The sequence below is a fragment of the Notolepis coatsorum genome (assembly GCF_963971535.1).
Source record: "Notolepis coatsorum genome assembly, chromosome: 3".
In the NCBI taxonomy this organism is placed as follows: domain Eukaryota; kingdom Metazoa; phylum Chordata; class Actinopteri; order Aulopiformes; family Paralepididae; genus Notolepis; species Notolepis coatsorum.
Genome location: NC_140167.1, coordinates 57,725,542 through 57,752,290, shown reverse-complemented (window position 1 = coordinate 57,752,290; position 26,749 = coordinate 57,725,542). Strand labels below are relative to the sequence as shown.

General features: G+C 47.8%; 1 protein-coding gene across 2 annotated transcripts in view; it reads right to left on the bottom strand.

Moving 5' to 3' along the window:
- rrh (retinal pigment epithelium-derived rhodopsin homolog) overlaps positions 1-26,749 on the bottom strand; it is a 111,058-nt gene that overhangs the window by 5,999 nt on the left and 78,310 nt on the right. For both annotated transcript variants that reach the window (XM_084309847.1, XM_084309846.1), the window contains 3 exons: positions 9,439-9,629; positions 2,135-2,234; positions 773-926 (listed from right to left, as the gene is read on the bottom strand). In XM_084309847.1, coding sequence (XP_084165973.1) covers positions 773-926; positions 2,135-2,234; positions 9,439-9,591 — 407 coding nt within the window. In that variant the 5' untranslated portion in view covers positions 9,592-9,629. The remainder of the gene's footprint in view (positions 1-772; positions 927-2,134; positions 2,235-9,438; positions 9,630-26,749) is intronic.

Sequence of the window (26,749 nt, the reverse complement as noted above, 5' to 3'; positions counted from 1 at the left end):
CAGACTACAAAGAGTGACACGTTCAGCGGAACGCACAATTGGAGGGGGGCTTCCCACCCTCCAGAACATTTACAACAAGCGGTGCAGGGGTAAGGCTAAGAGAATCATCAAGGACTCCAGCCACCCGAACAACTGCCTCTTTGAACTGCTGCGGTCAGGCAAGCGATACCGGAGTCTCAAGGCGAGCACAGAAAGACTCAGGCCATCAGGCTGCTCAACGAACAATAAACACTATGCAACAACCATCAAATGCACACAGCACACACATCCACATGCACACACTCACTTTAAACAAACAACACACTGCAGCACCCACTCTCCACACTTTAGATCACCTAAACACACTTTATATTTATTGGTAAAGGATTTGCACTACAACTCGTACACCTTACTGTAAATTGTACCTAAATTGTACCTCATCCCATTTCTGCTTTGCACTATATAGTATTGTATATTAGTATATTGCATAGTATATTGTATATTGTATGGTAACTCAGTTACTTCTAGTCTGCATCGAACATTGTACATATGTCTATACTGAACACTGGGACCTCTATTTTTACTTCTTTTTACATGCTACTTTATTTTATTTCATACTTATCTTGTCTAGCAGTCTCTGGAGCGTAACAGTAAGAAGCATTTTGTATAAAAGTATTCTGTACTTCTGTATGACAACTATTAAAGAAACTTGAACTTGAAACTCATGTTGGAGTGGGGAATCTTTGTAGAATCTGAGAGACTCTAAAACATTAACATATAGAAAGTAACTCACGCATCGTTCTGTCTCCAGTTGATGGTGCAAGTAGCTCCAGTTGGGTCGGGGGCATAGCCAGACCAGCCTATTACGGGCATGGAGGACCAGAACACAGCATTGAGCCAAGCCGCTACGATCAGGAGGGTGTACGACCGCGTGGTCATCTTTTGTCCTGTAGAGGAAAATGATACAAAACTCAAGAGTAACGTTGTAGTACCACTTTCATTCAATTCAGTGATGAATTCACCTTCTTAATTGACATACTGTCTTAGTGTCTTGACACTTCACCCTGTAGCGGTATGTATTTTGAAGCTGTAAAACGTTTGTTTTTATATGTGTACTGTGTGTAAACAGCCAAAAGGAACCATATTTTGTGTCACAGTGGACAGTAAAAGGTTGCAAAACTTTATTTTTCATCGACAAATGTGCAATCGCTCAAGAAGCTAGGGGGAGGTGTAGTACAGGTAGTACAATGGGCCCTTTAAACTGGAATAACTCAACTTCCAGAGAGATAGGGCTCTATTTTCATCCATCATTTTGTGGCTCAAAATGAATGTGATTGTACTGAGGTGGGCAAGTAATGGGAGCAGCCTGGACACAGAAATGACTGGGCCCCTGAAAAAGTCCAGTGAATGGGCCCTCCTCAAAACTGCTTAACTCGTCTCATATATTAAAGGTGCTATAGATAACACTTTTATGTAGAGTAATCTTTTTTTAAATCTTTGTTTTATATAGATAATAAATCCACAGGGCTTTTAGAAAGGCGTGGAATAAAAGTATTTTGTAAACAGTTTGTTTACATGCTGCAGGCATGTATCCCCTCCCTACTTCCCATTCTTACAAAATGGCATGGTGACATGGTTTGAAATATTCCATCTCCATGAACGTTATTCAACCTAACGTGCACCATGGATAGTCTACTACATACCCAAGTCTTCCTCAGGAGGGTAATGGATTGTGTAGACTATACATCCACAGGGAAGAAAAGTATATATAATTTCCCCCAGTGCCTAACATTTCAGACAAATCTATGCAAAGACTACGCAACACCCACTTCCCATAAGTCCCCTTTAAAGGTGGTGATACACTGGTCAACTTTCTGGCCAACATTGTTGGATGTCTCAACATGTTTGTACTGATTGCATGGCAACCTCTTGTTGCCCAGATCAATTCGAATGTATATTCTGCCCTCTGTCTCACTTAATTTCCTGTTGGCAAGCATATTGCCCTATCATGTTGCCCAAAATGTTGACCAGTGTATCGTGTAAGGCATGGCTACAGTGTGTTATGTGCAACTGCATTATTCACAGGTTAAATAATACTCACAAAATTATTTTAGTATTAAGCAGTTAAATGAATAAGCGATAAGTGAAAAGATACCTATATCAGGCCTGCAGATGGTAAGGTAGCGATCGATGGCCACCACAGTCAGCAAGCCAATACTGGCCATGCCGAAGAAGATGTTGAGCGCTGCGTAGATCTGGAGACAAACACAAGAAATAGTCCCTATAGTCTCTGGTTCACACATTTACATTTAGTCATTTAGCTGACGCTTTTATCCAAAGTGACTTACAAGTTCTGTACGACAAGTCATGAGGAAGGGCACAGCTGAGTAACAATGTTCATCAAAGTGTTGAGTGCTACAGTGTAGGTTAGTATATTAGGACAAGTGCATGACAATAAGTTAGTTAGGGTTAAATATTACATATTTCTTTCAGATAATGGTTGAAGAAGTGCGTCTTTACTCGATGGCGAAAGATTGGACGGGTTTCAGCTGTCCTAACTGGTGGGCAGTTCGTTCCACCATTGTGGGGCAAGGACTGAGAATAGGCGGCTTCTCCTTGATGACCCTCCCGGAGCTCGGATAGGAGTGGGTCTGAGACGGCCAGAAGATGCAAAGCGTAGGGGTCTTGAGGGTGTGTAGTTACTAGAGACCATTGGCCGGAGGTAGGCGGGAGCGGTTCCCTTTGCCACACAGTATGCCAAGTAGAGGGCCTTGAAGTGGATTCGTGCGGCAATGGGGAGCCATTGCAGTGCGTTGCAGTAGTCAAGGTGGGAGATGACTGTTGATTGAATGAGGAGTTGTGTGGCTTCTTTTGTAAGGAAGGGGCGGATCCTTCTGACGTTGCTTAGGAGGAATCTGCAGGTTCTGGTTGTCGCTGCGATGTGAGCGGAGAAGTTCAACTGGTCGTCGAGGACAACACCAAGGTTCTTGGCGGTCAGGGACGTGGTCACAGCTGCATTCTCGACTGTGATGGAAAGGTCGGTCAGGGGGGAGGATTTGGCGGATTTGGCATTTAAATCAGTTGGAGCCAACGTATTAAGCAGGTAATATATACAATGTTTTGTTAAATATTGTATACTCACCTTCATCAAAATCATATTGACAAGTGAATGCACATAGTTGTAGTGGTATTCTTTGATAATGCATAACTACACGAACATAGCATCAGAGTAAACTAATTGAGGCCTTGCACGGCATGTTTGTGTGGTTATTAGGGAATATTGCACTCCGGTTACATATTGGTGCACGCACCGGAAAGGGAAGTAGTTAGGCTACTGCTCTGATGTGAACAGACACACGTTTCCCCCGGCTCATGACTTGTTTGATTATTGTCATTTCGCCTATTAAAGCAAGTGAACAAATAGAATGTTGTTCTTATTTATAATCAAACAATGCTGTACCCTCCGGGACGCCGAGGGCTAATACCAAAATGGAGAAGCTCAGGCGCCCCTCTATAGCGCTAGCCGGGACAGCAGAGACCTGGTCATACTTTATAACCCGCTGGGGTGAATATAAGAGGGGCACCAAACTCATCGGGCCCGATGTTGTCACACAGCTTCTAGAGTGCTGCGAGGAGGATCTGAGGAAGGACCTCACTCGCTCGGCGGGCAGGAGCCTGGTGGACAGTGATGAGACAGATGTCCTCGCGGCCATGAAGACGCTCGCCGTCCGCGCGGAGAATATCATGGTAGCCCGAGTGGCCCTGTCTAACATGCGACAGGGGCACGAGGAGCTCATCCGGTCGTTCCACGCCCGCTTGAAAGGGCAGGCGGACACATGCAAATACGAGATGAACTGTACAGGTTGCGATCAAGTCAACGAATTCACAGAGGAAATACTACGTGTCGTGATCGCCCGCGGCATCGCAGACCAGGAAATACAGCTCGACTTGCTTGGTGAAAGGAACCAGAATATTCCGTTAAGGGACATGATAGAATACATCGAAGCAAAGGAGTCTGGAAAGCGCTCAGCGTCGCACCTGCTCGACCCCCAGAGCACGGATATGGTCAGTAGCTCATACCGTCGGGGGAAACAGCAGGATCTCCGCACCAGAGGGGCTACCAGGCCTGAGGCACCGAAGGCCAAGCCTGAAGGAACGTGCGTTTACTGTGGCAGGATGGGCCACGGCAAAACGCCCCCGTGGCGCGCCAGGCGCGACGAGTGCCCCGGATATGGCAAGACGTGCCGGAAATGTGGCCGCCAAAACCACCTTGAGAAGGTCTGCCTGGGTGGTCGGTCGGACAAGCCCCCGTCCAAGAGGACAAACGAGGTGTCCGACGAGCAGACGGCAGCCTTTGTCGAGCTATGCACGCTCACCGTGGCCAGCGCGGGCGGCCAGCTACACACGCTCCCCCTCGCTCACCACCTATAAGACGATATGTGTGACAAGTGGATGAAGCGCACATCCAACCCGCAGCCCTACATTAACCTCTCCCTCACTGCCAAGCGTGAGGATTACAGAGCACTGGGCTTCGACCTCCCGAAACGCACCCACACGGTAACCCTGCCCGCCATGGCCGACACAGGGTGCCAGAGCTGCCTGATCGGGATAAAGGTAGCACAACGAATGGGCCTGAGTACGGAAGACCTCATTCCCACTCCATGACCATGAAGGCGGCAAACAACGAAGGCATTCGGATTCTTGGCGCCGCGGTGGTCAGATTCTCCGGTGACAGCAACGGCGCTCGGATGTTGGAGACGCGCCAAACCGCGTATGTGACGGACTCTTCCGATCGCATATTCCTCTCCCGCTCAGCCTGCGTGGATCTGGGTATGATCTCCGACAGTTTCCCAACACTTGGGGAGGTGAATCTGGCAACCTCAGGACTATGCGACTGCCCGCAGCTTGCAGAGCCGCCAGCTAGGTCGACCACGCTCCCCATGCCGGCGACTGAAGCTAACAGGGAGGCCCTACGCGAGCACCTACTCAAGGCATACACTCAAAGCATGCTCATGCTCGACGAGAATGCGACGCCGGTCGCCCATCACACCCCCATCCCCATAGCCATACACTGGCAGGATGAGGTGAAGGCGGCCCTCGACCAGGACGTTCGCCTTGGGGTGTTGGAAGAGGTACCTGTTGGTACACCGGTGACGTGGTGTCACTGCATGGTGATCTGTGTGAAGAAGAACGGCAAACCGCGACGCACAGTTGATTTCCAGGCGCTCAACAAGCATGCGTTCCGCGAAACCCACCACACGCAGTCCCCATTCCACCAGGCGAGACGCGTGCCGAGCGGGAAACGGAAAACCGTGTTCAACGCGTGGAACGGCTACCACAGCATCCCACTGCACAGAGATGACCGCCACAAGACAACGTTCATCACTCCGTGGGGGCGCTACCAATACCTCTCGGCCCCGCAGGGGTACATGGCATCAGGGGATGGTTACTCACGACGGTACGACGAGGTGGTTGCGGACATTGGTAACAAAACCAAATGCGTGGATGACACACTGCTGTGGGCTGACACGATCGAGGAGAGTTACTTCCAGGCGATAGAATGGCTGGATGTGTGCGGCAGGAACGGAATCATCCTCAACCCAGAGAAGTTCGTCTTCGGCGCGTCCATGGTAGACTTTGCGGGCTTCACGATCACCATGGACAGTGTACGAACGTGCAGCCGCTACCTGGAGGCGATCCACGACTTTCCACGTCCACGCAACATCACTGACGTCAGATCATGGTTTGGGCTCGTCAACCAAGTGGCCTACGCCTTCAGTATGGCCAAACGTATGCTGCCGTTCCGGAAACTCCTGCAGAGCGGAGCGCGCTTCGAGTGGTCTCCGGAGTTGGAGGAGATATTCTGCGAGTCGAAAGACATGATTGTCCAGGAGATCGAGCGCGGTGTCCGCATCTTCGACAAGGCCATGCCGACATGCCTTGCCACAGACTGGTCGAAGGAAGGCATCGGATTTTGGTTGTTTCAGAAGCACTGCCTGTGCACACCAGTTAGACCTTTCTGCTGCACCGACGGGTGGAAGATCACCCTAGTCGGCAGCAGGTTCACCCACGCAGCAGAGTCCAGATACGCGCCTGTGGAGGGCGAGGCCCTCGCGGTTGCGGACGCCCTAGACAAGGCACGCTACTTCGTACTGGGCTGCGAGAACTTGATTGTGGCAGTCGATCACAAGCCGCTACTGAAACTCCTTGCGGACAGAGCACTTGACGACATACCCAACCCCCGCCTCAGGAACCTCAAGGAGAAGACCCTGCGGTATCGCTTCCGCATCGTCCATGTCCCGGGCATGAAGAACAAGGCGGCAGATGCCATGTCCCACAGGCCGGTCGGCACCTCGCGGCCGTCACTCATGAACCTTCCAGACGACAGCGCCGCCGAGGTGACCCACCTCTCGCCCTGCACGCAAACCGACGTGCTGTCTTTCCTGCGCCGAGCTGAGCTGGAGGACGACAGCGACATTGAGGATGGTGACCTGACGTGGTGCGCCGCGGGGCTGGAGTCATTGCGGTCTGTGACATGGGATCGTGTCAGGGATGCCACTAGCAGCGACGGCGATATGCGCGCGTTGGAGGAGATGGTGGCTGATGGCTTTCCTGTGTCAAGGGTCGGGATGCCGGAGGCGATTCGCGGCTTCCACCAGTACCGTGAGGACATCACATCCACTGACGGGGTGGTCCTGTTCAAGGACAGGGTGATCATACCGCCTTCACTACGAGGTGAGGTACTGAGCACCCTCCATGCTGCACACCAGGGCGTCTCGATGATGACGGCTCGCGCGGAATCCTCTGTGTTCTGGCCGGGCATGTCAGCCGACATCAGCACCGCTCGGAACAGCTGCGAGCAGTGCCACCGGATGGCGCCCTCGCAACCTGGGGCCCCACCGACCCCGCCCATCCCCGCCATTTACCCATTCCAGGCGGTGTGTTCTGACTTTTTCATGCACAGGGGGGTACACTACCTCGTGACGGTGGACCGTTACTCGAACTGGCCGATTGTCTCAAGGACATCAGGTGGCGCTCCCGACCTCATATGCCACTTACGTCGTGCCTTTGCGACATACGGGACGCCTGAAGAGCTCTCGTCAGACGGGGGGCCTGAGTTCACCTCTGCCGAGACCAGGTCTTTCCTGCGAAGATGGGGCGTCCACCACCGCCTTTCATCAGTGGCGTTCCCCCACAGCAACTGCCGTGCGGAGATTGGGGTGAAGACCATGAAACGGCTGATCACCGACAACACTGGCCCGAAGGGCGACCTCGACACCGATGCTGTGCAAAGGGCGATTCTGCAATACCGCAATACGCCTGACCCAGACACGAAGATTTCCCCGGCCATGTGCGTGTTCGGCCGCCCGATACGTGATTTCATCCCGATTGCCCCCGGAAAGTACAGGCCGCATGAGACTTGGCGCGAGACACTGACAGCGAGGGAGGAGGCCCTCCGCAAACGCCACATCCGCACAGCGAGCACCTGGGCAGAGCACACTAAACGCCTCCCTCCGCTCGTAGTGGGGGACTTGGTCCGTGTGCAGAACCAGACAGGGCTCCACCCCAACAAGTGGGACAGGACGGGCTGCGTCGTGGAGGTGCGTCAGCACGATCAGTATGTGGTCAAGATTGACGGCTCCGGCAGGGTCACACTTCGGAACAGGAGATTCCTGCGCAAGTTCTACCCGGTTCACGATGACCGGCTTCCGCCCCGATCGATCTATGATGATCTGCCAGTCCGCGTCGCCGCGCCAGCGCCCGTCGTGATTCCTCTGCTGCCTGGCCTCACACGCAGCTCTGGGTTGCCCGTGACGGGGCCTCGGTCCGGCCTGCCACCTGCACCGCCGTCGGCAAGCTCTCCTCAGCGCTGGACACGGCCCGCCTCTGCCCCGCCGGTGACACCGGCTCGGGACCCGCTGCCGGCCCCCGTGGCCCCAGTGGCTCTGTCTCCGCCGGACTTTGTTGCGTCGCCGCCGCCGCTGGCATTGGGATTATGCCGGTTTGCCAGGGCGACCTGCGTGCCCGCCTGGCACAGTGACTTTTCTATGGACTGACTTTACGTGGATGGTGCTCATGTTGTATGTTATACTTGTTGGTTCGCAACTGGTGCACTTGACTCTGCTGTTTACTGTTTGCTGTTGCAGTGTTACTATTCTAGGATTGTTTTATTTTAGCCTTTATTGTAGTCGTGTTAAAGACTCAGGAGGAGATAGGGAATATTGCACTCCGGTTACATATTGGTGCACGCACCGGAAAGGGAAGTAGTTAGGCTACTGCTCTGATGTGAACAGACACACGTTTCCCCCGGCTCATGACTTGTTTGATTATTGTCATTTCGCCTATTAAAGCAAGTGAACAAATAGAATGTTGTTCTTATTTAGTTATCTTACTTCCAGCATGGCTGCCCATAACCATTGGTAACCATTTTCAAAAGGAAATGCCTGTTCAGTGCAAAACATAGGAAAGGCATGCTATTACTGTTCCATTGCAACAGTAATTCTCTCTCTCTCGCATACTCAACACATACTGTAGCTACTATTGTTTTGCACATACATTAGCAACTGTTGTTTCTTATAACATGGAGGAATTTTATTCAGCATTCTAAACATTCTGTGAAAGGCCTCTATTGACACATTAGATGGCAGGGGTTCATCCAAGGCACACCATCCATGTTCTAAATAAAGCCACTGAACTTTGATACTGGCCTGTAGCAACAAAAGGCCAGAATTAAAACAGTCTACAATCCAATCTGCCCCCACCCCGAGTCCCCAGATTAATCTCACGTCATGTGGTGCATTAAACACTCTGAAATGACAAAGGGTCACAAAACAGCCCATAATCTCCTAAAAGAATCCAAATGTGTAGCATGCACAGAAGAAGTAAACTTTAGGAATGTCTGCTTTCAACCAGTTTACAGCAGCCCTGCTGTGGCAGGAGTCTGACAGCGTTGTAGAATTACTTTTGGGTTGGTTGGTCACATGAGCATAACATCTAAATGTAAAACTTGATAACTATTTATTAATGGACAATGTTTACACCTTTTGAATGAATACAGTATGTGAAATTTTGGGTGGGCTGGGTGATCACTCGATTCGGATTAGCTGGAAGGGCGGTGATTAATTTGGAATATTTTAGTCCTAAATTGGCCACTGATAGACCCAGTGTTGTTGTCTTAAGTGATGTTGCACTGTTACGACATTAATACTAGGTTATGTAACAAATCCTCTTAAAGGAACAGTAGACATACTCATTCTCCATGTCAGTGGAAATCTGGACACACAGCTCTCAGGGTAGAGGATGAGATTTGATTATAATTGTATGCCCGTTTTGGAACTCTAAATGGTCCCCATTCACTTCAATTGCTCAGGAGGAGGCTTAAGATGGAGCAGCGCTAGCAACTTGCTATATCTGACACAGATGGACAATAAACACAGAGGACTCACACGTTCCACTAACCTGGCAACCCGTGTAGCCAAATTTCCAGCTGCCGTGCAGGTCTGAGGCGGCAGACATGGGGTAGCCGATGCCGGCCACACCGATGTCAGTGAAGGCCAGGTTGATTATAATGGCATTGGTGGCATTGCGTAGCTCCTTGAACTTCACAAACATGAGCAGCACCAAGATGTTGCTAGCTAAACTGATGACACCTGACAGGAAAAACAAAGCGGAAGAGACAAAGAGAGATCTTAGTCTAGTTTAGCTCAAATGAAGGGAAGCGGATACAGACCAGCTAGCCTAGCTGTTGGGCAAAAACACCTCTCCCGCAGTTTTAATCTAGGCTAGTGGTCTGTATATGTATCTATTATCATTATTATTACTGATTGAATTCTGCCTTTCAACTCATTATTACTATGTTCTACTTACTTATTATTACTATTGCTATTATTATCTTTTCTGCCCATACCTCCCCTCCCCCCTCCCCTATGCTGCCATGACACCTGAATTTCCCCAAGGGGATTAATAAAGGAACACTTGTATCCGCTTCCATTCATTTGTGCTAACCTAGGCTAGCTTGCATCTGGATAGCGTTCTATTGAACATACAGAGAGGAAATTGGTATCTATCTTCTTGTCTGACTCTGTAGAAGATGGTAAGCGCATTTCCCACAATATTGAAGTGTTCCTTTAATTGCAGTTGATAAGGTTTAGAGAAGGGACATTATTGATTCACGTGAGACAGTATACATGTTTTCACTTCTCATTCATACAGTATGCTTCAGATTCATTTAGATGGTTGAGAAAATCACTCAGACCTATTCAAGAACGCAATCACCTGTGATACCTCTTTTTAAGCCCGGAGCCCTATTTTCTGAAAATCCGCCTATAATACATACCTAAGTAAATGGAATATTGCTCCACTTCTACAAGGTCCATTTGCATGTTCTTGGTATCTAGGGACATCTATGGACCTCAGTGAATGTATTCCCAGTGTCAGAAATATTGTGTCTATTACTAGGCTTGCTTAAATTGTGATGAAACAAAGGAGAATATGAATTATGATTTTTCTTTGCATCTTTGACAATGAATAACACCATGCTAAAAATGACCAGACATTCAGTACCTTCTTGAAATCACGTGTACAAAAAATCAAAGGAAATGAATAAAGGGAAGATGATTAAACAGAAGGTTTTGTAGATACAGTACTGAATTCTCCCATCCGGATGCCATTTGAAATATTATTATAGAATATAGAATAGGAGGCTTATAAATGACCTTATTATAGCCAATTCGCACATTTATGGATTGTGCCAAATCTTATCTTTCAAATGCCCAAGTTCAATTTGAATTTAGTATCACCAGTCGTGCATAAGAACAGATAATGAAATCTACTGCATGTACAGTAGGTTTATTATTCTGGCCAGAGTGACGCCATTTTGAAACTGATTTCAAATCTGATTGTTGCTTAATGCTCAAAACAGGGGACACAAACGAACTGCGCTCCAATATATGCCAATAACGTTCAGTTATATTTCATTGGCTACGCTTTTCTGCTTCGCCTATGGGGATACACTCATGCGCCTGTGCGCGTCAACTGAAACTTCTCACATGCACCTTTCATCTGCCCGACCAGGCGACCACGCCCACCTCCGGCCAGCATATAGCCCAGGTGTGGTGATCAACTCCCCCTTCCTCATTCTTTCAATGAAGCGTTGTGCTCACAGGCCTTCGGCAGTTGGAACAGAAGTTAGTTAGTTAGTTAGATAAGAGCTGTATGGATATACCACCGAAGTCCTTGTTTCAGGACTTCCCCGGTGCGTTCGGAAAGGGAAGCGCTTGGGGTGCCGCTGTAGTGCTCGTTATAGAGTTTTCCTAGCAGACCGGCGCTTCTCTTCAAAGGGCTGCCGGTATGCTGTGGCGAACCAGGGGAGAGACTCGTTGTCTTCTCTGGCGTGCTCCCCTCTGAAATGCTTTTTTACTCCCGCGTGGCGTGATGGGGTTAATTGCAGTATGAACAGGGCGAGGCGCGTCTTCGAGCAGAGGGATTCCCCGGACAACAGGAGGATTCCCTGGGCCTCGTCATCACCAGATACGGGGAGAGCAGCGCACGCCGTGGAGGCAGACACGGAGCGACAGGTGTACAGCAACAGCCCCAGGTGTAGTGCGATGCTTGTGTAACCCTGAAGTGTGTGTGTGTCCTTTCTCTCGAGTGGAGAAGGGACCCCACCCGTCAGTTTCTGCTGTGTGTTTCTTGGTCATTGCAATCTATGTCATGCTGGCTCGCACTGTATTTCGCCTGTCTTTGACAGCGAAGTACCACGCTTGGCTGTGCAGTTTCCTCACTCCTCACTCGTGTTTTCGCGACGTCGGGGGTTATGTTTTTAGACATATGTGTGTATATGTATGTATATATATATATATATATATATGGCAGATTGAAAACCGTTGCCATGTCTGATGTGGTGCCATACAGTGGCTTGATTGTGTGTGTTGGATATGACGTTTTAGTCTTATCTCCCATGAGAATATACTTGGTATGAATTCTGACTGTCTGGTATCTTGTGAATGAGGTACGCTGGGGTAAATAAGACTGTAATGTATTTTCCTTGGTCTGCATCCCCCTAACAATTGTGTGTATTGAGGCGTGCTGCTTTGTACCCATTCTGCGATCTGTTGATGCAATTTTCAATCACTATATCATGCGACTCGCGCCTTGTGTCACCTGTTTTTGAACATGGTGAGGTGCCGCGGGGCCATGCCGTGTGTCCACACTTCCCGCTCGTGTTATGTACGCGACGGCGGCGGATTATGGTTTTGGGCATATGTATATATATTTGTATTAGAGCTGGGCCGTTAACGGCGTTAACGTGCTGCGTTAACGCGATACTAGTATTGCGCGATAATATAATGGAAAGCGTTCCCCCCTCTCGCCCACGTTGTACATAATTCCTCTATTCTTTGCACTGTACATGCGATGTTTGTTGTTGTTTACGTGGGTTTTTTGTAATAAAAAAGCCAGAGTGAAACCGGTGGGTTCTGTTCAACAGACGTGCAATTATTCCTCCGTTACCATGTCTGATGTGGCCTTTTCCGTCGGCAGGTCCTTTTTCAGTAGAGAAAAGTGACTGTCTGGTGTGTTGGATTTGGTCAGTGGCCCTCCATCCTATTATTATTGTAATGCGCTTTGAACCCGCTCCCCCCTGGCATTTAGCCCGGGGGGCTGCGAGCGGTGCTTGAAGTTCCATCTTTTCTATTGAAAACTTGAACTGGCATTACGCTTGGTGGGGGCCTTTGAACCTAATCATGTGTGGGTTGGGTTGTGATATGACGTTTTAGTCATATCCCCCATGGAATATGCCATTTTACCTCTCCTCTGGGAGGTGAAATGGTGGCGTGTCTAAGGCGAGAACGTGCTTTTTCCGTCAGCAGGTCCTTTTTCAGTAATGTAAAATGACTGTCTGGTATACTGGGTTTGGTCAAGTGCCCCACCGATTCTATTATTATTGTAATGTGATTTGACCCTGCTGCCTCCTGGCGTTTAGCCCGGAGAATTGCGAGCGGTGCTTGGAGTTCCGTTTCTTTTTATTTGAAGAACAGGAACTGGCGTTACACTCGGTGGGGGCATTGTACTTGATCGTGTGTGTTGGATATGACGTTTTAGTCTTATCCCCCATAAGAATATACCCGGTATGATTATTTTTATTTATTTATATATATATATTTTTTGCCTGATTTTTCTATGCTTTCCCCCCCCAATTTAGTCGTTATGCCAATTCCCCCCCTCCCCTACCTGGTCGTTGTGCGCATGTTCCCCCTACTGGTCGGTACAAGGGAACTGTAACGCGTGGGAGGTCACGCTGCCTTCATCACTTCCTGCCTTTCGCTGAGCAGGCGCCCAGACCTGACCTGTAGGTGTCGCTGTCCACAACGCCAGATTACCACCCACGGCTTCCCTCCCCCTAACTCAGCCAAACGAGTTAGTATGACGATCGGCCCAAGCCACAGGCAATGCTAACTCCGGGAGTCGAGACCACAGCCTCTTGCATTGGTGACAAGCGCAATCTCCACTACGCCACCCGACCGCCTTACCTGGTATGATTTCTGACTGTGTCTGATAATAGACTGTCAGTGACCCTACAGTCTGTGTTATTTATAATAATGGTAAGGCCGCTGGATCCGGTGGCGCTCAGCCCGGAGGCAGCGGGCGGTGTCTGGTCCCATGTTTTCAAATTGGAACCGGCATTATACCTGTAGGGGGTCCTTTACAGTCTGTTCATGTGGGTATATGACGTATCGGTCTTCTCCCCCAGGAGAAGGCCTGATGTGGGGGGCTGTACTATATTTATTCATTAAATATATTACATCCAGCTCCTCTGGTCAACCATGAGCACGGACAACACGCCGCGTTGCCACTCCCACTGGGAGAAGGTCAGCGGTGACGTATGGTATTTACATCTGTATTTACATATCTATCCTTTGCATAGACAGGGTTCCCCGCTATCCGTCGGCGGATATATGGGGACCCTTGCTGGCCTTGGCGTTAGCAACCAGGGGAGTTGCGTGCGCACCTCCCCGGTTCGGGTTGTTTATTCAAGGTTCTTTTAAGAAAAGAGTAAAAGTCGTCTTGCCCTGTTTCTGGCTCTGCTGTGATACAAAAGCCAAAATCAGTTCGTTCTGGATTTTGTTGGCAAAATAGGTAGATTTTCCGGTCCCAGTAATAGGGACTGGTTAAGGGGTCTGCCCCCGTTTTCTGTGAAAACAGGTGGAGTAATTCAGACCAATGCCACGCATGTCTCCCGATCGGTTGATTTGGGAGGGGACATGGTGAAGGTTTCCATCCTCGGTATGGGCTGTTAGACAGCCCCCCCCCCCTACTGCTGCAAAGGGGGGATGCAATCTGCCCACACAGAGTGGCCCTGCTTGTCATTCGAATATGGGGTTGAAAGACGCACAGTGGTACTGTGCTGTGTTTCTCTCCCCGACTCGTATGTGAGTGGATGACGAGTAGAGGGTTTAAGCTGAGTTCCACATCTCTGATCGTCTTTTACAGCTGTGTGTATTGAGCGTGCGGTGGAGTACCCGTTCTCCAAGCTGTTAAGTTGGATTGAAAAGGTAGTGTGGAATAATATAATGATTCCCCAACTCCCTCATGTAAAGACATTCCCCTCCCCTTTCTCCCCTATCCTGTGTCCCCCCCACCACCCATTTGACCTATCAAATGGGACCACATCCCCCCCCTTTTAACTATATAAGGCTCCTCCCAACAACATTCCAGGTCGCTACCTGGGTCATTCAGCTGATCACCTGGGGCGCAAGCCTCAGCCATTCTCTCTATGTACTATGTATATTTCTATCTGTCCAGTTAATAATAACCTTGTTATTAACTGAACCTCGGTTGACTGAGAACCTTCTTCTTCAGGATATCCACAATATCCCACAATTGGCGTCACGAATGAAGAGAAAAGTGAGTAACTGTGGAATAATATATTGATCCCCCAACTCTCATGTAAAGACATTCCCCTCCCCTGTATCCCCTATCCTGTGTCCCCCCCCCCCCAATTGACCTATCAAGTCACCTCCCCCCTTTTAACTATATAAGGCTCCTCCCGACAGCATTCCAGGTCTCTCTACCTGGGTCATTCAGCTGACCACCTGGGGAGAGCCCCTCAGCCATTCTCTCTAACTACTATTTGTACATTTCTATCTGTTTGGTTAATAAACCTTGTTATTAACTGAACCTCTTCTTGGCTGAGAACATTCATCAGGATATTCACAATATCCCACAGTAGTTTTCAATTGGTTAGTCGGTCATTGATGTGGGACCTCGGCCACTGGGCTGTGTCACATCTCATGTGGCGGACTTCGCCGACTCCCTCTAACGTGGGGTGCCGGCCCAATACGGTGGGGAGGTAGTGGGCCTATTCTGCCTCCCTACGGCCTAACGTATTGGTAATTAGAGGTCAGTGCTCCCGGGTTCCGGTTCCTAAAACTGCCGTTAGGAACCGGGCACGCCCCCGGATCTGTCGGAACAGCATAGAAGCAGCGTTTTCTATGTGTACAGTGGGGAAGGACAGTTTTTTTTTTTTTTTTTTCTTAAATTTGTATTAAACATTTATAGACACACAACGCAACATATACAATAACTTCAACAACACTATTAAACAGACATAAATAATAAAGAAAAAATGTAATACCCAAAAGACTAAAAATGAAAAATACTGACTTAAGCAAATAAAAAACATAAAACAATTGTCATATCTTAAACAAAAATAAAATTAGAAAACATTAAGTGTGTGATATGGGTTCAGAGACCCTCTTTGAACCTCTTTCCTCCTTTACCCTTTGCCCTCTTGTGGTGTATTTGGTTCTTCCTCTGTGATGTCGTTTTCGTTCCCCTTGTAATCCTCCCACTTTCCCCATCTTTCTCCAAATTTCTCTTCCTGTAAACTCAGCATGTGTGTTATCCTCTCCATATCCTGTATCTCTTCCACTATTCCTACCCATTGTGCTATTGTCGGTGGGTCTTCTTTGTACCACAGTCTTGTTATTGCTTTTCTGGCCGCTATCAACATTATCTTTATTAAATATTTGTCCCCCCCTTGTATTCCCTTGTGTGTCAGGTCTCCTAAGTAAAGCACCAGTCCTGTTTGTGGTAACCCGTATCCTAATATTCTGATCATTGCCTCCCCTATCTCCTCCCAATACCCCTTCAGCTTCTGACATCCCCAGAATCTGTGTGTGTGATTTGCCCCCTCCTTCCCATCCTCCAGCATGCTCTTTGTGTTGGTGCATATTTTCCCTTCAGCTCTGGGGTTATAAAGAATCTGATTATGTTTTTCCATCCAAACTCTTTCCATATCCTCGATCCTGTTGTTGAATGTTGCACCTTGCATATGTTCCCCCATTCCTTCCCTGTTATTTCTATCTCTAGCTCTCTCTCCCATTTCTCCCTTATGTAATCGGTTGTGTGTCCCTTGCCCGGTATATTGCTGATATTACTCTTCCTTGCCCCCCTTCGTATGCCCATACTATCATCTTTATTATTCCATTCTGTTCTTTGTCTTTGGCCCCCCTTATTTCTTTGTTGTAGTAGTCTCTAACCTGTAGATATCTGAAGTGGTCCCTGTTTTCTAGTCCAAATTTCTCCTTTAATTTTTGTAGTGTCTGCATTTCCCCCTTCTCTATCATTTTGCATATCGCTGTTGCCCCCCCCTATCCCACCTTCTGAATCCATGGTCTAACCTCCCTGGTTTGAATCTCTTGTCATGTGCTACCCATCTCAGAACCCCTGACTGCTTCTCCAATTTGTGTGTTTTTACTACTCTGTTCCATCTGGTCAAGGTGCATTTGGTGATTGGATCTAATAGTCCCTCTTTTTCTTTAAATAGTTCCCTATCTCCCACCAGAGCTTGTACCTTGGGAAGGACCGTTTTTTATGTAGGTTTCCCTCATCCGGGCTGACAGTACTAAAGTATTGGTCAGCCTGTAGGTCCCTGTAACCCCTGGGGGGCTCGTGAGAGGGCTGGTTAAACGCAGCCTGAGACCCCCAAGAGAGGGTGACAGGGCAGGCCTGTGGTCACAGGGGGGGGGGCCCTGTGGTGGGCCAGTGGAATGCTGCTCTCTAGCGCCTCTGTGACTTACGGCCACTACAATAAAAAAAAATAAAAGAAAAGAAAAACTAAAACTAAAATCTATCTAATAACACTTTAACCTATTGGTAAACTAACGTATTGATGATAATATACATTATAACTGCTGTTGTGACATGGTTATGATGTTTATACTTGAATACGTTTGACAAAAAAAATATATAATTTTGTCAGACAGTCTGGAGAACTTGATTTACAGTATGACGTGATGTCATTTTGGGACCGGTACCTGTCCCGTCGGGCTTAAGAGGTTGATTACTGGCCCCATTTATACTGCAGTTGAACTGTTGCAACCTCTGTGGAACAATTAACGTTAGGTTATGACTATAACCAAGTTCTGTTAGTATAGTGACGCTCGGCGTCACTCTCTGCACTGTCCTCGCACACGTGCACACGCACTGAATAAAGACCACAATGTACCTTTAATCCCAATATTTGTCTGACCACACCCCTATCAGCTTACCCATATAAGCAGGGGTGGGGCCACCCACTCGCCTCCTTCCCAAGCTTTCACCACAAGGCGAGATCAAGGGCTGCAGCGGCGTCGGACGCCGAGCGTCACTATACTAACAGAACTTGGTTATAGTCATAACCTAACGTTCTGTATCGTATAGCTCTCGCTCGGCGTCACTCTCTGCACAAGGGAGGCCGAGCGAGAGCCATCGGCCGACAAATACACCCCGCTGAAAGCCCCCCACAACCATCAGAACAGGGAGGGCCGAGCCCCCCCGACCCACCCTAATGGAGGGCACCCCCCCTATTGGGGGCTTCACGGGAGGGCGACGGACCCGACCGTGCGAAGAGGCACTCAAGCAACTCAACGCACAGGGTGAGCAGACCGTGGCTTGACCCCACGACTACACACACGCACAACCTGCATGCCACCCGGGAACGAACGGAGGGAACAACCTCGTTACTGCCCCCAGAATCACGGGGTCAAGGGCAAACCCAACCCCGTGGCAAGGCCGTAGCAGCGGAGCGCGAAGGAAGACCCAGACCCACCAAAGGGACTGGACCCCCTGGAACGGGGGCCCGGAGAAGTCCATGATGCCAGCATCAAGACCCTACCAGGTGGGCACTTAGTGACCCCGCCCCCCACATCGCCAGCGTATTCGGACAAAGGCCCCTCAGCCGAGCGGGCCCTGTCCCCCCAATAGTACACCGCCTGGCACACTGACCCTGCAGAACAGGCAGTCAGCATGGCCGTAAGCACACAAAAAAGGTTAACCAACGGAAGCAGGCAGCGCACCGGGGAAAAACCAGGCAACAGGCTGTTAACCCTAGCCTGGAGACTGCGGACGAGACAGGCGCCAGAGGGGACAGCTGAACACAGCCGCCCCGGCGGAAGGGGCGTATGCTGGCGCTGTTGCATGACCAAGCCTCCATTTAAAAACCCCCACCCAGAGGGGTTGAGGCAGATAAGGCTGACACGATTGGCAGACGTCATGAACGTGCAGGGGCACCCTCAACCGGGTAACCCGGGAGTTGACACTGCTCCAACACACCAGGGAATCAACCACCTTGGTGTTACCCAATGCGGTGGTTGTTCCTATAACCCCTCAAGAAAAAACTCCAAAACACACCTGCGGGTATACACCGGCTATACCGCAGTACAAGTGTTTCAGTTTTCAAAAAAGGGTTAACCCAGGCCTACGGGTCGACGAAACATGACTTCGGACCGGGCCCGGCGATACGGGAAGCACAGGGTCACCAGAGGAGGTCAAAGACCACCCCAACAGGCCCCTCTTCGCCATGCGTGAGAGAGGAGCGAAAAAGAATGGAGAACCAGCCCCAAGCACACCGTACTTGGTATTCCCAGGCGGTCTCCCAACCATATACTAACCAGGACCAACCTGTGTAGCGGCCGAGATCCGACGAGATCGAGCGTGTACAGGTTGGCATGGCCGTAAGCCAAAAAATTTACCCAACCAGGGTCTCCATAGCGCTTAACCCTGTGACACCCGGACCGACCTGGCATTTTTCCCACTGAAAAAAGCCCAAGTCCCTCAGGGTACCAGAACAGCAGATCTGCATCCCCGGCGGACAACGGGTTCAACTGATCCGGACCAGCGTGACCAGAACCAGTCCCGTGCCCTAACCACGCCGACATGCCTACTCCAGGAGAAGGGGCAGATATGCGTGTTGATCTTAAACATGAAAAGAAGGCGCCACCCAGACGTTCGGGCGAAACGCGCCCGGTGGCCCACCCCCAGGGCGTGAGACCCCTCTACATATGTTCATATCCATTCCGTCATCATCCCCCAGATATGAACGAGAATCCGTCGATAACCAAACCAGGTCGTCGGATTTGGTCGTCGGAAGAGGAAAAACCTCCATCCCAGTTGCTTTATAAAAACGCCATTTTAACCTCAAGCAACCAAGGCGTGCCAGTCAGTCGCCTGTTTACAGAACACCCCGAGCTAGCACTATACGTGCGTCGGGACACACACACATCAATGAACAGGCTATTTAGACCTGTCATTGAATCCCCAAGGCGCCCAGGGGAACGACAAGAGGGGTGTGACACTTCCTAACTCCAACTCTTTTTAATAGAAAAGCAGGAAGCACCAACAGTATGTATCCCAGTCTACACAGCCGGGGGTAAAAATTGTTCACATTTTTACATCCCACCACCCTCCCATAGGAAGGAGACGGGAATCCCCAGAGAGACTTCCCACGCGAGCTGTACAGATTGAAAAGAATATATTGCACCTTGAGCCATGTAAAAAATTGGTTTTAGGGCTCTCCGGGGAGGAGGCACTGAACCCATACACACTCAATAATCGAATTGAATCGAATACATACACAATAGAGTAGGACTCCTTCTTGAGGGTCCACTCACCTTGACAATCTGAGGAGGAGGCTCTGTACTCTGAAGGAGGCTCCCTCACATGGAAGGAGGAGTCCCAACTCACAGAAGGCCCGAATAGGAACTTGGTGAGGAGGAGCCCTGACCACCCCCCGAAACAGATCCATCACATGGACCTGAACAGCACGCGGAAGTCCTACCAACAGAGACGCGCACGGTGACGTACTCTATGGCGGGGGAATTTCTGCGGTGCACACGCCCAATATTCCAGGCCGTGGGACCAGGAAACTCCCCCCCCCCCTCACCCTGTAACGTGCCGAACCGCAACGTGACAGGAACCTTGAAGGACAGGTGGGTTTACCCCTGACCAACAGAAAAAAGGGGAAGGAAAGGTTACCAGTTCACCCCTTTACGACCCCACACCCATGATACGATGTAATGACAAAAAGAGAGTATGACACAGTCATAGTCAGCTCTATGAAGCGTCTGACAGCTTCACACAGCGCATGAGCTAACCTGCTATCTGATTTTTACTAAGGAAAAAACACAGAATAGAGAGGGCTCTCCAAGAGCCCCGGTACCAAACTTACACATGTGCTTCTGTGGCCAGTCCAACCCAGTTGTAGGTCACATGACACACACAACCCATCATCACCTACAAAAAATGGCAAAAACACTCTACAGAGGAACGCCGTTTTTCATAATGAGAGAATACATAATTCTCGATTAGTATTGGCCACAGGCCTTGCTAAGCACACACGAAAGCGACCAAACAATCTTTTCTTTTAGGAAAATAAAGTTTCTCCAGCAATTTTAGCACAACCTCAGCAATCAAGCTAAGGGTTACATCGTATCACTACCACACAGTGACACAATGTAGTGCAACAACATGTCTGAGAGGAGGATGAAGAAGTCCCCAGGGAACCGGGGGGAAACACAATCCTCCTACTTTACCCTTAATACGGCCAGTTAAAACAGGAAAACCTGTTAATATGTGAACACACTGTTCATTGTCATTACAGGCTGAGAAAAGAATCATTCTTTACTCATTTGTCACTAAGCATAGCTTTATAGGTTAGTCAACCCCCTTAGTTGTGAGTACACGGTACATATAAACACACATGATGTTTCTCAACACAACAAACCAGATCATTTTCACATCTGTAACAACAACCCGATTTGCATGGAGAAGCTAAATACCAGTGACAAGACAATTCACACACAACTCGCGTCGTATCCTAAATGTAGTGCAGCAACACTGGTTTTGGAAAACATCGTTATTTACAAAACATTTAGAAGGGAAAGCCAGAAGAAGTGTACAAGGTCTGGCCAAACCTTGCCTACCCGGAGTGTAGATCAAGCGAAGTGCAGTCTCAAGGCACCGTAGTAAACACAGCCGTACCGTGTTGTCGATCTGGGCAGCGTCGCCGCTCCACCCCGTCGCTACGGTCCCTCTTGTTGACGCAGTCCTTGCCGTCCTGGCCCAGGGCAGGTTCGACGAACATCCTCTGTCAAAGATGACGTCGTAGTCAAGAGTGTTTAAAACATGTTATAATCAAAGCACGTTCAACAGAGTAGCATTAAGCTAACGGCCGCTCCAACCGTCGGTCGCTACCGCCCCTGCCCGCGAGACGCCGAGCGAACGGCGCACGCGACCATGAGGGAGAGGGGAGTTGGGAACCGCGGCGGCGCGCGAGGGGCCGGAGCCACCCCGCGCTGGGCCTCGGCCGATAGCAGCAAGCTAACGTTTCCTAGCCTAACCTAGGTAGGCCACCTAGTGATCACAGTAGGCCAGCGCCGCAGCTAACAGCTGACTGGCTAACAGGCCACCACTAGCACGTAAGCTAAGCAGCGATAGCAGCAAGCTAACGTTTCCTAGCCTAACCCAGGTAGGCCACCTAGTGATCACAGCAGGCTAGCGCCGCAGCTAACAGCTGACTGGCTAACAGTAGGCCACCACTAGCACGTAAGCTAAACAGCTATCACCTGAACTTGTACACAATGATATAACACTCACCCAGACAGGCCGCCGTTCTGAAACCCTCCTCACTTTTTAAGAGAAAAGAGAAACAAGATGTCAACACAGTTTTACAACGGTGATTTTACCAACACCCGACGGAGCCAGCACAATACCCAACTGGCCTGTGTAGCTGACTTTGAACACAGATCTTCCGCTAATGAACATCTATGCCCATATCTCCTCGTGAGGGAATACTCTCATTTGGATATGAAAGATGGGGCCTAACACGGTGACAGAGAGACATCCACTCGTCCAGAAAACACAGGGATCACCAGTGTTAATGGTCGTGGCCCACTAGTTAAACTATAATGGGCTTCAGACCAAGGTCTTCTGTCGCCTAAGAGGCTGAACAAAGGACCCTAGTCTGGGGCCGGTTTTCATAAACATTGTCAACTAGCCCCCATAGCACTAACAGACAAGTGGAGCTTGCCAGCAAAACATAACTCACCAAACCTGGAACCCACCGCTTCTCACAACAGCGGCGCGTCCTACAGCCCAGCTGTGTCTTTACCGCAACCAGCACACAGCAAGGACTGCAGTTGGAAAGGCATGTAGCGGCGCGAACTCCCAATACGAAAACCGGTGGAGGATTTTTAGAATGATCATCATCTTCCAGACACTCCAGTACGAAGACAATATCGCCGTATTTTCTCGAAAATAGTGAGAGAGAAAATAAAGATATGATGTCAACGTATCCTTGTTTTCCATCTCTTCTCCTACCATCACATCACTTCAAGTGGGGATCTACCGAGGCACTTCCTTGTGGTGAAAGCGAGAAGGAGGCGAGTGGGTGGCCCCACCCCTGCTTATATGGGTAAGCTGATAGGGGTGTGGTCAGACAAATATTGGGATTAAAGGTACATTGTGGTCTTTATTCAGTGCGCGTGCACGTGTGCGAGGACAGTGCAGAGAGTGACGCCGAGCGAGAGCTATACGATACAGAACATGCTGCATATGTCCAAATACAATACTGACATCATACAAGGCAAACATTCACTGCAAGTGTATCATTATGAAGGACAACAGAACTTTGACTGTCCAAACATCAGGTATCCTGGTCAGATATTGGGCACAATGAGCAATTTAGCAGCCCTACTTCTTTCTTGACTAATGCTTTATTACAAATACAAATACAATTCATTCAAACCTTTATAAAAGACTCTGAGAATCTATTAGGATAATCAAATGAGTCTGTACAATACTCAATACACGTGCATGCATATTTCCTATTTTCAATATCTGAATATTATGCAACTTCGGCAATGAAGTATTTTATTCATGACAATGACAATAAAGTCATTCAACAAAATAAACTCCAGAAATGAGGTTCCACTATCAGCCATTTATTTTCCAAGCTTTAAAAAGGCACTAAACCTCAAAATGACTAGGAGTTCTATACGGTACAGAACTATGAAAATGAACTATAGTAAAAGTAACAATGCTGCTGTAAACCATATAGTATTTTCTATGATAAGTCTCTTTATGAAATGAATCACAGGAATACTGTAGTGTTTCACCATTTTATTTCTATAGTAATTCACTATAGAAACACTATGGTGAATTGTTATAGTATTTCCGTGGTCTATAGTGTGGATGAAATATCCACTGGAATTCTACAGGGCTTTTTTTTTACCAAATATTCCACTATTGAAATATGACTACAGTATTTCTGTGGTAAATCTACATAGGCTATAGTATGAACGCAAAAAAACACAGGAATACTATAGTTGTACTATTTTTGTATGGAATGGGAGAGAGCTGAGCCTGGCATGGTCTTTATGGAATGGGAGAGAGAGAGCTGAGCCTGGCATGGTCTTTATGGAATGGGAGAGATGTTTACAGACATCACAGACATACAGAGAGACAGCTGTTGCCTAGGTAATGAGACGGGTAGATAACAAATTACAGAAAGGCAGTGGTAAGTCACTTATTAAGTTCAGTTGTTTCTTGCTACCAGAACAGACAGACACGCTGAGAGAAGAAGAGCACCAACCCTCCTGATGGGGGCTAGTGGAGGGGAAAGAACGGACCACGAGGAGAGAGCTAGCAAGCTAGGAGAGATAGGCCGCAGGCACAACCAAGGGAGATAGAACTTATTAATTTAGTTTCTTTCCTTAGACCTTTAAAGACTTTGTTCTTCCTACTTCATTTCATTCTGGATGATAACCTTTGTTTATATAAATAAGCTATCCTTAATGATACAATGGACTTTCAACGTTTGTTTTTTAATGCACAGGGAGAAGAGATAGGGTTTCAGCCAGTAAGCACGTGGGAGTGAGAATTCCACCAAACGATTGCCGCCATAAACCAAACAAACACAACGCAGAGGATCGATAAGACGGAGGCGATGAAGGCTGATAACGATCAACGACAGGCTGAAACTACTATAATATAACAATTTCCATTTCGATTTTATCAATCTGAAAAGGTTACTCAGCTGTTGCTCCCCATCCCAATGGTTGGATTTCTGTTTGGAAGGTTTTTCTTAACCTAGACCAAAAGGACTAACATTGCAGACATATCTATAATATAAGGGTAATATTAAACCTGGGTTTCATATTTAGCATTTCGAAAGATGCACAAAAATTTATTTAATTTGAAAAATGTGTTTAGGAATGTCATATTCTTGGTTATAATGATCTGGAATTTGTACTGCAAGGTTTAATAGAGTATACTATCTTGCCAAACTTATATCATGGGATGCCCTGACTTGGCTTGGGTAAGTTACATAATATTATAATATCATTAACACTTTGAGTGCCAGCCACGACATATGTTGTTATTTCGCCCCGCCCGTTGAATGCCGACGACGATAATTGTCGTTTTTTTTTAGCGATCTGAATTCATATTTCATCAACCGAGTCTCCCGTTGGTACAGCAGCCCCTCTAGGAGCTCCGATGGGAAAATACCGCCCCCTATCGTCTATCCCTGTGTAACTGCAGGCCATTCGATTACACTGGTGGATCTGTGGGGGGGAGCCTACTGGCTCCACTATGCTGGCGAGCCGTCTGATAAAGAGGGAAGTGATCCCGAGATGGAAAGCAGCCTGGAATATATATTTACAGCAGCCAATAATCAATCAATAAACGTGATCGATATTTGGAATGGCGATCAGGAATTGGAATAATCTTTTTGGAGAACATCTGATCTAAGGTAAGGAGTCTATTTTACCAGTTTTAGGATAATCAGAGCTGTTTTCACTGAGATAACAGCGTGTCCCGTATGTGTATATATGTGTGTGTGTGTGCTGTTGAGGAAATAAGAGAATCGATTTCTCAGCTCGCTTCTATAGCGTGCATAAGTACACATATACTATCGATAATCTAGCATTTATTTGAAAACGATTCATAAATAGGCCGACAAATGACAACGTGTCTAGTGTATTCGAGAATATTCCAATAAATGCCGTTTATGACGGAATTTTTCTATTTTCCTGAAATTTGAGAAAACGATAGCTTTTCGAAATGCTATAAAAAGGATATGAACCGATTAAAATACAATCCGTTTCAACAATGTTGACTGCAAACAAGTCATTGATAAGCGACGGGCAGATTAGACACATAATTTAAAACATAGATTATGCGTTTTTAACGCTATCATTGAAGTGGGTGGCGGCATTCAAGGGGGTAAAAAGGAAAACACGGCCGGCACGGAAAGTGTTAATGTAAGTAGAGAGAGAATAACTAATACAGGCTTTAACTAAGACAAATACTACTGTATACAGTACACATATTATACACATGGCAGAGACATAATCACGTTCAGACCAGATTCCATTGGCATTCCACCTCCCTAATAGGATTGATTCCACTACTGCTACCCGTTTGACTGTTCCTTGGTCATCTTAACATTCATACTGTTAAATGGAAAATGTGAATGCGAATGGGAGAGAGAGAGAGAGAGCGAGAGCGAGAGAGAGAGAGAGAGAGAGAGAGAGAGAGAGAGAGAGAGAGAGAGAGAGAGAGAGAGAGAGAGAGAGAGAGAGTCTGCATGCAATTTTGCAAATACATTCTCCGCACCCAGCGGAAAACACCAAATAATGCATGCAGAGCAGTACTAGGAAGATACCCACTAATTACCAAAATCCAAAAAAGAGCATTTAAATTATATAATCACCCCGTTGTCACGTGATTCATCAGATATTGCTGATTGGCTTGTGTGTTTACAAACAGGAAACAAAGTGCAATATCAAGTGGAGCTCTTTTGCCTAGATGTCACGGTTTGACTGCATTACAGATTCAAACTTTAGGGAGAGACTTCAAAGTAACTAGTAACTGATTTCCACTTCAGATAAATGTAGTGGGGTAAAAAGTACAATTATTTCCTTTGAAATGTAGTGGTGTAAAAGTATAAAGTTCCCTAAAATGAAAATACTTACGTACTGTAAAGTACAAGTAGCTTGGAATTGTACTTAAGTACAGTACTTGAGTAAAAATACTTTCCACCACTGGTCGTAAAATATAAGTAGCGCTTGCAATTGAACAAATTAAGTTTCTTTCTGCCATCAGCCACTATTTAAAGATGTGAATTTAATTCAGCATTTGACTATTTTACACTATTACACAAAATATTTGTGATACATAGACAGTACACACTATAGAAAAATACATGCATACGGATAAAAGCATCATACTAAAGCAAGACACAGTTCTGAATATATCACACAATGACAAGATACATCACCATTTAGTTATATAGTATGTGTGTGTGTGTGTGTGTGTGTGTGTGTGTGTGTGTGTGTGTGTGTGTGTGTGTGTGTGTGTGTGTGTGTGTGTGTGTGTGTGTGTGTGTGTGTGTGTGTGTGTGTGTGTGTGTGTGTGTGTGTGTGTGTGTGTGTGTGTGTGTGTGTTT